The following is a 13,658-nucleotide window of genomic DNA, read 5'->3' on the forward strand; positions in this document are numbered from 1 at the left end:
ACGGGCTGGGGCGTGGGGGTCCCGGGAGGGTTGAGACGTGCACCCTGGAGAGGTGGAGAGCGGCACCAGGGAGGGACCCCCAAGAGCAGCATCCTCTGCAGAGCCCCCCCACAGGGCTGCACTCCCCAGCCTCAGCCTCGATTCCTGGGGGGCACCACGGGCTCAGTCTCCCTTGAACCCACCCAACGCAGCCCCCGTCCTCAGGCTTCATCCTCCCCGGCCAAGGCAGGCACCGGCAGCCCCCTGCAGCCCCCCCGAGCAGCCCAATAACTCCTCGCAGAAGGGCTGGGTGTTGTTTCCCCTTTAATTTACCACTTGTCAGGGAGGGAGTGGTTAAAAAATAAATAAATAAAACAACCTCGGATGCTTCAAGAGGATGAAAACCCTGAAACTGCAGTCTGCTGGTGGCTCATCCCCCTCGCCAGAAGAGGGGAAGGTGCCCCCCCCTCCCCGAGCCCCCTTTTTCTGCCACCCTGCCCCAGCCCCAACACGGTCCGGGTGGGTTCGGATGCGGACGGGCGATGCGGACGGGCGATGAGCCTCGAGAAGAAAACGAAACCAAACGTCAGGACACGGTCATTCACAGCCGGCTGGTAGACGAAACAACCCACGAGAGCCTGGCACCCCCGGCTCAGCGCGCGTCCCGCCGGGAGGGATCCATCCTGCTCCCCGGCTGTTGCCGAAGCTTTGAGACCAAGCCCCCGGCTGCAGCACGTGGCCGAGTCACACGCAGTCCCTGCACAGAGCCACTTGTCCTTCGCGGTAGTCGCGGCAGGGGCAGAGGCGCCGGTACTTGGAGTTGTGGCCGGCGCAGCTGAAGAGCAGCGGCTCCTTCTGGAGGTAGCACTCGTGGACGTTCTCGGCCACCGCCGGGTAGAGATGGTTCATCTCGTACTCCGTGCTGTCGCAGGTGATGCTGAGCCTGGGAAAGAAGATAAAAAACATGGGGCGGCTTCGGTGCCCCCTCTCCGGGTGGGGAGGCTGCCTGGTGCTTTGCTACAGGGTCTTTAATTCTCTGTCCGTCCTCCCTGGGGTGTTCCCTGGGTGAGCTTTGGGCTCTTTGCTGGTTGCAGGAACCATCAGCACTACGCTTGGCGCCTTGATGTGGTTGCCAGCCACCAGCCCAAAACAGCACACAACTGAACCGTGCAACCCGAGGACCGCCCCACACCTCATGCAGGCCGTAGATGGAGGACTCAGGGAATCACGGGCAAAATCCCACTAAAACCCCTTACATCCCCCCTGGACCAAGGGGGCCGCCTGCTCCCTGCAGGCACCGTCCCCTGGGAGCGCACCTGAGTCAAATGCACGCCCTGGTGTCCCCTGCTAGCCCGGAGCAGCAAAATGAAGACGGGAACCCACAAAGACCCCAAGGAGCAGCAGGACCCCAGCTTTGCCCTGCTCCAGGCTCGTGTCTGGGGGAGCTCCAGCACCGGAGCTGCCCCTGCTCCGTGCCCCTCCAGCCCCCCGAGCCCACCCGCGGCTCCCCCAGGGCTCCAGGCACCGGGGCACGGGGCAAAACGCGTGCCCCGGCTCTAATTCGTCACATAAAACTGTCACCAGGCCTCAAATTGCCTGCCTGGCCGGCGTGACGGAAATGGTAATACTTGCATCTTAATTGTCCACGCAGCAGCACGGAGCCCGGTGGCAGATTTATACTCTATTAAAACTTCACTGCTGTGTGTTCAAAAGGCAGTTTTATGGAGAAAGACGTAAAAAAAAGACAGAAAGGGAGCGAGCACGCGGGAGGCAGAGAGAAGCAGGGTGGGAGAGGGATGGTGCCATGCCTGGATGTGCCAGCGCTGCTTTGGGAAGGACAAAACCGTTCAGCTTTTGGCGTTTTAGGGGGGAGGACACGGGGACAACGGGCGCTGGGGGTGCAGGACAAAGCACCCAGCCCTGGGGAACGGGGGAGCATCTCCGGCAGCCCCCCCGGGGTGTCGCCACGCTGTGCCGAGGAGGACACGACTTACTGGAGGAACACCTCCTTCTTGTTGAGGAACCTGAAGAAGGTGGGCTCGCAGACCAGCCCGCGCCGCCGGCACGTCTCGGTGCAGGCGTGCCGCGTCTCCGACACCCACACCTGCAGCGAGTCCACCGGGGGCCAGGCGCGAGGGTCCCGGCGGGCGCTGGGGGACCACACCAGGTGGGTGGCATTGGGGGACAGGGCCAGCACGCTCGGGGGGCTTTGCATAGCAGGGCTCTTGGTCCTGGGAGGCGGAGGAGGAGACGTCGTGGTGCAGAAATCCTAGGAGGGAAGGCGACAGGTCAGTGCCCGAAGGGAAAGGGTGGGGTGGTGGGGATGGGGGCACGGCAGGACGCTCGGGCTGCTGGCGTGGCTCCACTGGTTGAGGACTCCTGCCCTGCCCGCATGGATGGTATTTCCTGCTGGGGAGATGAAGGTGGCAGCCAGCCCTTCCTCTCCCAGTGCTGCCTTAAGCTCTGCAGCAGAGAAGTCCTCCCCCTGCCTCGTCCCCGCACCCCCAGCCTCCCTCCGGCAGCCCCCGAGCATCTTCGGTGTGTGACAAATCTCCTGCGCCCAGCTCCTGGTGTCCCCCCCGGGAGCCTGCATGGGCTAGGGGTCCCTTCCCCGGCAGAACAGGGATGGTGCCTGACCTGGTGCTGAATGTAGGCGTGGATCCGCTCCAGCATCCCCTCGCAGGTGTACTCGTAAGGCAGGTAAGGGTCCACCTGTGCAGGGGAAGAGCAGAGCGCTGCAGCAAGAGGGAAAAGCTCGCCCGTCCCAGCCATCTCCAGGAGCATTTCCCCACAGGAGCAGCGGGGAAATCCAGTGTAAACATAATCCCCGTTGCTGGCCAAGAGAGTAATACTCCTGTCCCTCCATCTACCACCAGAGCAGAAGGGTATGGAAGAAAATCATCCAGTTCCTGAATGAATTCATCTCCTTTTCCTAAAAAAGCAAGTACCACGCAAGGGCACCGCAGGAATCAGACCCCTTCCAGGGCTGGGACCCCAACTCGGAAATCTTCAGTCCAATTTGGAAGAAAACTAGGACTGCAAACACCTAGGACTGCAAAAACTTGGCAAGCAACAAAGTGTTTGAGAGAAAGAGGGTGAAGGATTAACTGGGGTTTGACCCACACTTTGGTTAAAATGAAGTCACCCTGCTCTACTGTCTTTTTTTTTTTGGAACTGCAAAATAAAATCAGTTTAATGCAATAAGTCACTTCCAAATGAAAGCTTGAACACTTCCAGCCCAACAAAGTTTCCAGGAGCTCAGTAGATTTGCTCCAGCCCAGTTTCCCACCCAAATAAATTTCAGGGGCATTTCCCTGGCCCCCTGGAGATGCCGGTGGCCGGCGTGTCAGACACAGGGACACAGGGGGACCGTGGGACGGGTCCTCACCCCGCGACGGAGCAAACGCCTCCCACAGCCCCGTCCTGCTGTTTGTGCAGAGCCAGCAGCACTCCGGTGTATTTTTAGCGTGGGTTATGAAACGCTGCTGCTCTTCGCTCGCTTTTCCACATCGCGCCTCCCTCCCCCAGAGCTGCCCTCGCATCCCGGTGTGGAAATCAGCTCCCCCCTCTGCATCCCGGCCCCGCAGCACCCCCAGCCCCTGTGGGGGTCACCTAACCCCCCCCCCCGTGGGGTTTGGTGTGGGAAGGGGCTGGTGCTGGAGCCCCCCCCTTCCCCTGCGCATCTCTGCTGAGCTTCATGCGAAGGATGGATTAGAAGCAAAAATACCCCAAAGATAGTTCAGCCGGAAAACGCTGCTTCTCCTATTTCTGCACATCCAAAATAGCTGTCTCCTTTGAAGTACCTGTCAAAGCCGAGCTCAAAAGGCTCAGCCTGCCAAAAAGATCCCTCTAAGCATCTCCCCACCGTAAATATCCCACCTGAGATCTCGGCAAGGCTGGAAATCGCAGCCGCTCTGTCTCATTACAGGTGTGCAGCGTAATCGGGGCTGACACCTTGGCAGGCACAGATCCTGCCTCCGAATTAGCGTTGAGTTAACCGGGGCCGAGTCCTTCACAGAGCACGGCGCTGCTGCATGAAGCCCGAGCAGGGCTGGGGGCTGCCTGGAGTGGATTTGGGGCTGCCAGGTGCAGATGTAGGGCTGCTTGGAGTGGATTTGGGGCTGCCCAGCTACAAGGCATCACCAGCGCTGTGCTCACAGCAGTGACGCTGGGGAGCTTTGCTCAGGACGCTGCTGTGCAGACAAAACCTGTAAAACAGCCTCATCCCCCCCAACACACCACGCCTGCGGGGCACGGTGTGACCGATGGGATGCAACCCCCCCACAGCGTGCCCACCACCCCAGGGTTACCCCAAAAGCTCTCGCTCCCCTGCCTCCCCTCACCCACGCTCGTTAAAATTCAGCTCCCGCCACTGGAACTGCAGGAAAATGCCAATTTTGGGAAGATAATTGTTTAATTAAAACCTGACAGGCTTGGCCTCCCCTTGACAGCCGCGGCGTTAATGCTGCTCCCCGCGCCGGGAGCTCGGGCTCTCCCCTGGGGGATGCTCCGAGATGAAGGCAGGCAGGGCTGGGGGGGGTTCACCCCATCACCCCCACCTCACAGCACGAGGTTTGGGGGCCACAGGGGTCCCATCGGGGATGGGTTCTGCAACCCTTTCCTGCACACATCGCTGGGGAACCCAGGGCCGGAGCAAGGCACGAAGGGACTCTGGGGTTTTTACAGTCCCGCTCTGGAATCCCAGAGCTGGAGGCAGGAATAAGCCTCCTTGGGTCCAAAGGGAACAAAAGAGAAAAAAATAAATCCAAACGTCACCAGAGAAATAAGTAGAAAAGTAATGCAATTGTCTGCCAGCACGTAGCAGCAGGCTGGGAACGCTTTAACCAGCTATTTTGGCGGTGATGTTTAATACGCCACTCTTTCAAGCATAGTCTGAAATGTATAATTTTCCATTATATTCCTGTATGTTTGACTTTAATATAATGAAGCCTTCTCCCTTCGCTACACCAGAATATTGGGTCTATTAAATTGCTTGCGCGGGGACTGTTTTTGACAAGGGAAAAAGCTGAAGGCCAAGGAAATGACCGCGCATGGAAACCTCTCCCCTCCTTGTCCCCAGCCCTTGGCTGAGAGCTGCAGCTCGTCGCAGGGACAATTTGCCTGGTGTCACCTCTCCAGGGGGCAATTTGTCTCGTGTTTTTCTCTCTCCTGGGCCTCCTGGGCAGCAGTTTGCTGTCTGGTTTATATGGGTTTGGTGCTGCAATGCTCCGAGTCCTCCTTACAGCCAGGTCAGGGATGGGAGCAATGGGGGGAGCACAAAGCGGCTCCACCGTGGGACAAGCTCCGCGGGGGCCACCCGCAGCGGGTGCTGCCTCTTGCAAAGACACATTGCAAACCTGAGCCACATCCGAGCCCCGGTTCAAACCTCTGGCAAGAAGGAAAAAGTTTTCTTTTTCTTCCAGCAAACCTCGGCTGGCTCACGGAGAAGGACGCCTGCTGCATCTCAACTCCGCTATTTGTGGGGCATGCAGACCCAGCGGGCGAGTGCAGCTTCGCTGTCTTGGGATTGCTGCCACCTCCCCGCTGCTGGCAGCAGCTCCCGAGCCCCTCGAAGGGTCCCAGCACCCCTGGGTGCCAGCACCCCCCATGAAGCCTCCTGTGGAGGCGCGTCAAAGGAGACACCTCGCAGCTTCCCCAGCTTCACCTCTGGAAAGTGTTTTACCGACACCTGCCTTGAAGCTGCAAAGCCAAAGGTGTGTGACGAGTGATTTTTCAGTGTCACGGTGGGAAAAAAAAAAAGGGGAAAAAATAAAATCAGTTTCAGGTCGGATTTCAATTTCCAGTGTTTCCACCCATCAAGGAGAAAAATGCGTTGTTTCAGGTCAGGCAATCTGTTTTGTTTGGTGAGGCAAAGGGAAATGCATCATTTTGGATCTAAGCCTCCCTTTCAATAAACGAGCGGGGCATTTTCAGACAAAGCCATGCAGATGGGAAACCAAAACACATCATCTCATTTCGGTAATGTTGAAATGAAATGTTTCCAGTGAAAAAGAAATATAAATTGATGGCCATTATTCTGAAAGACAAATTTGCCAAATATTCGGATGACACAACATCCCATTTTGCCTTGGGGAGAAAAGGAGCCAGGAAAACTGTTCCTCCTACCTGGCTGAGAGCAGCAGCACCGAACCGCCCGCTCCTGCCGCTAAGACATTTGTTTTCATTTCCTGCTGTAACAAACATTTACTTTAAAGACAAGATACCAAGGGATTCCTGAAGCCAAAGCCCATAATGGGGCTTTTAAACCTGTGAGGTAGGTCAATTTTAGACTTAATTGCCTTGACAGCGTCTCTAGTATAGCAGACCTTTCTATTTAACAAACAAACAAAAAAAAAGCAGTTGCTCACACTCGGTCCCTGCTCTGCTTCCAGAGGATTTATAGATCATAAAAAAAAACCCAAACACAAACCAGCAGAGGTGTGTTGTGGGATTATCCCAGCACCCTTCTTGGCGGACAGGAGGGCCTCCTTGGTTTTGGGAGGCAGCCTGAGCTTCTGTCCCTGCTCCCCTTCAAGATTGAATTTAATAGGACCATGAAGCCGTTATTTCCAGCGTGGGTGCCACACTGTAACGGGGAGGGCACAAAAAACCCCACGCAGTGCCCAGCCCCATGGCCCCGGCACCCCGACGCTGCCCGTCAGGCCCAGCCTCGTGCCCACGTTTTCTGTGCTCCCCTGCCTCCCGCCAGCTGTTCGGCAATGTAAGAAATGTTAATTAAGGGAGGGAGGAAGGATGTGTTGTGACTGCACCGCAACTGCATTTGCATGAACAGCTGACATGGGAACGGGGAGAGAACTGGTGATGGGAACTCATCAACTCATCAGCCTGCAGCAGAACTTCCCCAAATCCTTTTTTTTTTTTAATTTTTAAATCCTGGACTTGCCATTAAACTTCTAAATTACCCGGTCCATTTTCAATCCATATTTCAACATGACACAGCTGCCCAGGGACCGGGTCACCCCAAAAAGCCAACATTTCCCCCACACTTCATTCTAATTCTCCCTTGTTTTATGCCCCTGATGGCAGGGCAGCCCCGGACACCTCTATTTTCTTTCTCCAACGCCTCTCCCCCTCTCCTGCACACCCTCGAGCATCTCCCCGAGCAGATGGCGCCGGGTCGCTCGCTGCCGCTGGCGCACGCCGACAGCTGGCCCGGCGGCACGGCAGCAGGCATGGAATTATTTTTAATTTCATTTTAATCGAGATCCCGTAACGCATGCGCAAAAGGACAAAATGTTTTCCTAAGTCGGTTTTGTTCCTTCTTTGCAGACTCTTAGGGAAAATGAGGGAGGTGAAGAGCCGTGACGGTCACCGGTGGCTGCGGTGACACGGTGACAGAGCCGGGCAGTGACTGCGTTGGCTGGCCGAGGTCCCCAGGCTGGCACAGGCACTGGTGCCTCTCGTGCAGGGACAGGCAGCGATGACAGGGACCTTTCCTGTGTTTTCAGCCCCGGTAAGACCAAGAGGCTGGATTTCTTGGATTTTTACCAGCACGTCTGTCTGCTTTGTGTTAAGCCAGGAGGAGCAAAGACACACGTTTCTGCTGGTGACCTCGCCAACACGCAGGGGACCTGCAAAGCCTGCGGTCACCCCCTGGCCAGCATCACCCCCAGCACCCTCCAAAATCCCACCCCGGGGGCCCCAATGCCGAGCCTCATCTCAGCAGCACATCGTTATCACAAGGGGATGGTTCATTGAAACCAAAGCAAGTCGCGAGGGATCAGAGACCAGCACTTCTCCCCCTCCAGGAAAACCAACTTTATGAATTCGGAAAGGCTCCAGCCCCAGCTCAGGAGGCAAATAATTGCAGCAGTGTGGTTCAGTGCCGCTGCAGTGGGGGCTCTGCCTTCCTGCAGGACCCCTCCTCGTGCTCCCCCTCTCTTTCCTGCCCTTCGTCCTTTACAGAGGCTAATCCTGGGGCTGTTCCTATCGACCTGCTTGACCCCAACAAAGAGCTGAATGGGGGAACAGCAGGCGCAGAGGGCTGCAGCTCCCAGGGAGATGCTCTCTGGGTTTCCCTGCTTGATGCCAAGTAACACCACTGCTGTGCATCTCCAGCCACCCCCTGGTCCCAAACCTCATCTCCCTCACCCCAGCACCGCCTGGCTCCATCAGACCCGCACCACCACAAGCAGCACCGCGAGCTGCCCTGCAGCCGCAGAGGGAGCAGGCTGCAGGAGGTCAGGGCTGCTGCCTTGCACATGCAAATAATCCCAGAGGGGAAGCCAGGAGGGAGAAGCACCTCATGCTCGAAAGGGAGAGCCAGCCACCAGCACCACCGCTGCTCTAAGTCCTACAGACCACCGGTGATCACCCCAGCCCTTCTCCGAGACTCACCTGGGTCCTCATGATTGCTTTGATGGCAGCTTCGAACTCCTCGGAGTTATTGTAGTCGACAGTCCACACGTGGGGCTTCCCAATGAAGTCCTCGGCATATGGGTGCTGGGAGGAGACCTACAACGCAACAACATGAGATGGTTTTTTTGCAGTCCCTGCCAGAAGCAGCGCTGCTGTCTAGCACCCGCAGCCGCACCAGCGGAGAGGAGCAGACTGCAGCTGGCTCAGCCGCCTTTGGTTTTAAACCACTGCACATGGAGATGTGCTGGGAAGAGAGCAGCTCCTCCGAGCCCAGCTGCTCCCCAGCGTTAGGCTGATGCCCTAAAATTCCCGCTGGGTTGGGATGCAACATTCCCATCAGTGCCAAAAGTGCTGAGCAGCTCCAAATGTCCCCATCCCCATAACTCGGGTAAAATCCCACCTTGACCTGAACCATTCGTGGGAGCGGAGAGGCAAAACAGCCACATCTCTCAGGTTTGCCAGCTCCAGAAACAGGTCAGAGACAAAATCCATCCCCACCGAAGGCGGTGCTGGCAGCTGCTTTGCCCCAATGTTGCAGAAAACCACGTGTTGGTACCCCACCACCACCCACGTCTCACCAGGCAATTTTGGGGGAACGTGCCTCTTTTATTTAAATCTCTGACACTGCCTTTCTAGCCCCACATTGCTGAAAGGCAGCCAGAGCCCAAAATTTCCCTGTGGGACAGGAAGAGAGAGGATGCTGAGCTGTTTTGGGGAGCACCGCAAAGCAGGAAAACCTGCCAGGGAGAGGAGGAGAGCCACGCTCACTCCTCAGTTTCCTCCCCAGTTTGCTCTCCCTTCCTTTTTTTTTCCCCAGCAGATTGCCAAAACTCCTTCCCCTCCCCTGTGTGACCACCCTGGGGCATTTCACAGCCCCAGCAGCCGGTGGGGACAGGCATGATTGGGGACAGAGTGGCACAGCCACCGGGCACACGACAACTACTCCCAGGCTGAGCGTGGGGAGCGAGCGCTGCATTATCCACTTCATTAATAATGAAAGAGGCAATTTTCTCAACCCTTTAACTTTTAAAGAGTTCCTGCTTCGCTCAGATTGAATTCCCAGCGACAGGCAGGCCCGGGAGGGATTTCATCCCCCTGCAGCAATGCGGAGGTCCTGGCACCCTTCTCGTTTTGCAGAACGAGGGGGGAGTACTGGGCTGCAGGGGAGCACCAGACCCCGTCCAGGGGAGGTGTGCATGGATCTGCCCCGACCAGAAGGGAATCGGCACGGGGTTTTGGGGTCTGCAAGCATCTCCCACACCACGCTCTCCTTTGCGACCCCCAGCAGGGCCCTTTCCATCCAAACACTCTGGATATTTCTGCACCTGAGGGTTTGGAGGAAACCTCTCCAAAAAATCCCAGTTTAGCACCGTTTTTTCCCTGGGCTGGCTGAGTACGATGCTGTACACTTGCCTCTCTCGACGTCGGCTTCCCGCGGAAGAACTCGTGGTTGAGGGAGCTGTGCGGGGGGTTGAAGCGCGCCTGCAGGAACACGCAGCCGTTGGCGATTGCCTCCAGCGGGGCAGGGCCCTCGTAGGGGAACCCAAAGCCGATGAAGAGCTGCAAGGAGCAAACCCGGGCAATGTGAGCTAACGCTGCCCTGGTCTCTGGCACGCCAGCCCCATGGAAAGACTCCTGAAAAACCCACCAGCATCCTGTGCTGCTACAGAGCCGCTAAGGCAGCTCCATGTGGTTCAACACCCAATAGCTAAAATGTGTTAAAAACCATCCCCACAGTCAGATGGATGCTCTGTGGCTCACAGCCCACTAGTACAAGACAACGGGGTGTTTGCATCAGCGGGAGCTGTAGAGATCACCCAGAGTGGCTGCAACCACTGCGGTCCTGCATGGAAAAATGCTGCTTTGCTTGGGGAACCAGGGACACTGTGCCAGCACCCTGCACCTTGCTCTGAGATTCCCATTTCTTTTTATCGAGGCGACGGGAAGAAGAAAAAGAAGAAAAAAAGCCCGAGCGAGAAATTAATTAATCAAGAAACTTTGCACTCCGTCTGCGAGGAGGAGAAACTCGTCAGACACGTCTCGAGTTGAAATTAGGTGCTCTGCCCTGCTCCTGGGTAATTAGCCCTGCTGACAGCGAGCCTGGGAGGCGAGCAGACACGGGGCTGTCCCCCTGCCGCCCTCTCCTTTAATTAGAGCTCGTTTCTCAAGGCCTGCTTAATGAGGGGCCGCGGCAGAGACCTCGAGGGTGGCCCACCTTCGCCTTCCGCAGCAGCTGCTGGAACTCGTGCTGCGGCAGCAGCCCGTGGTTCTTCACGAAGGCCGGCACCTCCGGCGGCCTCTGCGTCTCGTAGTACACCGTGCCGTGGATCTCCATGTACTTGTTGAGGATGGCCAGGAACCTCTCCTTGCCCTGCGGAGGAGTGACGCAAGAATTTGGGGGGCTGACCCCCCAAACCCCTGGGATGGGTGAGATTTCATTCTGAAACCACTCACCTGGAACACTCAAACCACCAAACCCACCCCAACCCTTTTAGGAAGGGCAAAACTTGTACCCTCTCCTCCCCCCCGATCCCTCAAGACACATATTTAGGGGAGGGGATCCCCAAAATCCATCACCCCGAAACATGCCACGAACGCCAGCACCCCAAGCCCGGCTTTCCCCGCAGCTTCTGCGGGCAGCTTTAGTGCCGGAGCTGCTGAATTACAGATGAGTGGAGGCAGGGGGAGGTTTGCAAAGCCGGGGCTTGTTAATGGCCTCTCATTCCACGTAACAAGTCCCCAGGATGTTCTCACTTGGGTTTAATCCCTCAGCCTGTTTTACTACCTGGAAAATCAAGAGGGTCATCATTTTTCTTCTTTTAGAGGCTTTCTAGCTTTTGCCCTCCGAAGCAGCCTTCCATTTTAACAATTTCTCTGCTGCAGATTTTTTTTTTTGTGCTTGGAGAAACACAAAGGGACCATACTTTGGATGCTGTACTTTCAGCTTATTCCAGGGCTGCGATAGGCCCCTAAGGAGCAGACTGGGAGGGAATCAGGAGGTATAAATGAGGAATTTGAGAAAACTCCACACGTTGCCTTAAAGCCTCTCTGAACACGGCATTTCTGCACTCAGCCACGTAGTCCTGGACTACTCTAAGGCTAAAAACCAGAGCTGCATACAGAGGACAGAAGCCAAGCAGCAATTCCTGGTGAGACAAGGCTGCGGGGTGCAATCCTGGCCACAAAGGGCTCAGGGAGATGGGGGTAAAACACCGCTGAGCATCACTGGTGGGGAGAACCAGATCCAGCTCCGCTGAGCATAATCTAACCCCAATAGCTGGGGAATTGGATATTATTTGTGAATTCTGGATTAAAGGAGCAGATGCACCACCCCCCCCCCATCCACCTGGGGGCAAACAAGAGGCAAACACAACGTTTTCCCCCCTCAAACCGATGCACAGAGCTAACGCGGGACAGCGGCGGGGTGCAGCACCGTACCTGCAGCTGGAACATCCCCAGTGGTGTACAAAGTGGTGGTGGTGGGGGGGAAGAAAACAAAAAAAACACAAAATCAAGAGTTAGCTCCTTGTTTTCAAGCCCTGAAAGGAAAAACAACTCTGGAAGAGAGAGGGGGAGAGGCAGAGCCAATACCAAGAGCTCGGTACCCCCTACGAACGGGAAAAGGATGTTTTTTTATGGATGCATGGAAAGTGGTGGCCCCAGCACCAGAGGACACGCACCTTCCAGATGCTGGCCTCCTTCCCGTACACCACCGCCATGCTGCCCACTTTGTTGGACTTGATGAGCTGCCTCTCCGTCTTGTTGAGCTCCTCCGACACGAAGCCCATGAAGGAGTTGTCGGGGGTGTGAGCTGCGGACACCAAAAGAGGGACATGGCTCGGACCTCTTGGGGCTGGATGAGCCCGGCTCCAGCACCTTGAGGGAGCTTGGAGGTAAAATAATGTGAAATCCCAGGAGAACACCTCTAAAAATAAAGGCTTTGCACCTGCTCGAGGGGCTCTTTAAAACGTCAGGCATTTTTAAGGCTGTTAAATGGGTTTCATCCAGCCAGGAAAAGGCAATGTTTGAGTCACCGAGCACCCAAGGGGTCACTAGGCTCGGCTCAGACGAGCACAGCTCCCTTCCACAGCATGGCTTATCAGGTAAATCCAAACCCCGGGCTTCCTCCTGCCTCAAAAATCCCAGCCGAGGTAAAACCGTGCTCTGCAAACCCAACTGCCCTGTGTTTGCCTGCTGGAGCCACCTCTCCTCCATCTCACATTCCTACAGCAGGAGAGGCGCCGGGAGCTGCGGTGCCCCGCGATGGGCTCAGCGCCCGCCTGCACGCCTCGGGGAGCAGGATCTCAGATGGGGAGGACGGCACCATCCCTGCAGCACCTTCTAAAGGAGGCCAGAGCTGCTCCCGGGGCACCTACGAGCCCCCAAAATTGCCCCCGTGGGTCCCCGTCCCCAGCTTACGGAACATGGTCATGAACTGGGAGGGGTGCAGGTTCCAGTAGCCCCAGTTGGTGCGGAAGCCGCGCAGCGTGGCGTACTCCTCGTGGTTGTAGGCTGGCTCCGTCCCAAAGGTATCGATGACTCGGACGCGGCACCTGGGAGAGGAGACAGGACCATGGTCACATCCCCACACCTGCCTAAGGAGCGATTTCTCACCCCGGGGCTTTCCCTCCCCGTTGTTTTCCAGGATGATGCACGTCCTGAAGACTTGCTAATGCTTTTCCCAATATCCCAGGAATGCTGAGGCAGGCATTACTAGCACAAGACTGAGGAGAGAAGGGAAACATCGAGCCGGGGAAGAGAAAAACAAGCTGAATGTGAGAGCAAATGCATTTATAATAAAAGCAATAACATTGCTTGTCATTTTTCTCTCAAATAAAATTGTGTGGGATAGTGGAAGAGATGGGAGAAAACATAATAAATAGCAGGACTATCAGCACTAAATTAAATCGCATATTTTCCTGCCTGGTGATATACCAGGGGATGATGACATTTGTCTTGATGCTGAAGGAGCCAGGGCCAGGGCTCTGCTTCTCACAGACACAAAAGGCTCCCACTCCCTTTGTGGCACAGCAACCCATGCCTGCAGGCTTGCAGCTTGGAGGCACACACATGCCGCAGACATCCATAAGGTTGTGGGTTTTTCTCCCAGTTCAGACTCTTCTAACGAGGTTTTGTTTCAGATATGTGAGGCTCTGGAGCGAGCAGACCCCCTCGTGTCACTGCAGCAGGAGCTGCAGCACGGAGGCAGCTGGTAAAGCCAGGCAAAAATCCGAGCTGCCATCAAAGGGGGAAACTGCCTGGATGAGGCCAGTGGCTCCTGGGGAGGGGAGGCTGCCCCG

At 56.4% G+C, this 13,658-nt stretch overlaps 1 protein-coding gene across 4 annotated transcripts in view; it reads right to left on the minus strand.

Annotated features, from left to right (window-relative positions):
- Positions 1-286: 286 nt before the first annotated feature.
- MGAT5B (alpha-1,6-mannosylglycoprotein 6-beta-N-acetylglucosaminyltransferase B) overlaps positions 287-13,658 on the minus strand; it is a 57,607-nt gene continuing 44,235 nt past the window's right edge. For all 4 annotated transcript variants that reach the window (XM_083804900.1, XM_083804901.1, XM_083804899.1 and 1 more), the window contains 8 exons: positions 12,778-12,911; positions 12,039-12,169; positions 10,574-10,729; positions 9,772-9,918; positions 8,338-8,454; positions 2,617-2,691; positions 1,974-2,248; positions 287-922 (listed from right to left, as the gene is read on the minus strand). In XM_083804900.1, the coding sequence (XP_083661026.1) occupies positions 724-922; positions 1,974-2,248; positions 2,617-2,691; positions 8,338-8,454; positions 9,772-9,918; positions 10,574-10,729; positions 12,039-12,169; positions 12,778-12,911 (1,234 nt within the window). In that variant the 3' untranslated portion in view covers positions 287-723. The remainder of the gene's footprint in view (positions 923-1,973; positions 2,249-2,616; positions 2,692-8,337; positions 8,455-9,771; positions 9,919-10,573; positions 10,730-12,038; positions 12,170-12,777; positions 12,912-13,658) is intronic.

Source organism: Anser anser, assembly GCF_964211835.1.
Source record: "Anser anser genome assembly, chromosome: 19".
NCBI classification, from domain to species: domain Eukaryota; kingdom Metazoa; phylum Chordata; class Aves; order Anseriformes; family Anatidae; genus Anser; species Anser anser.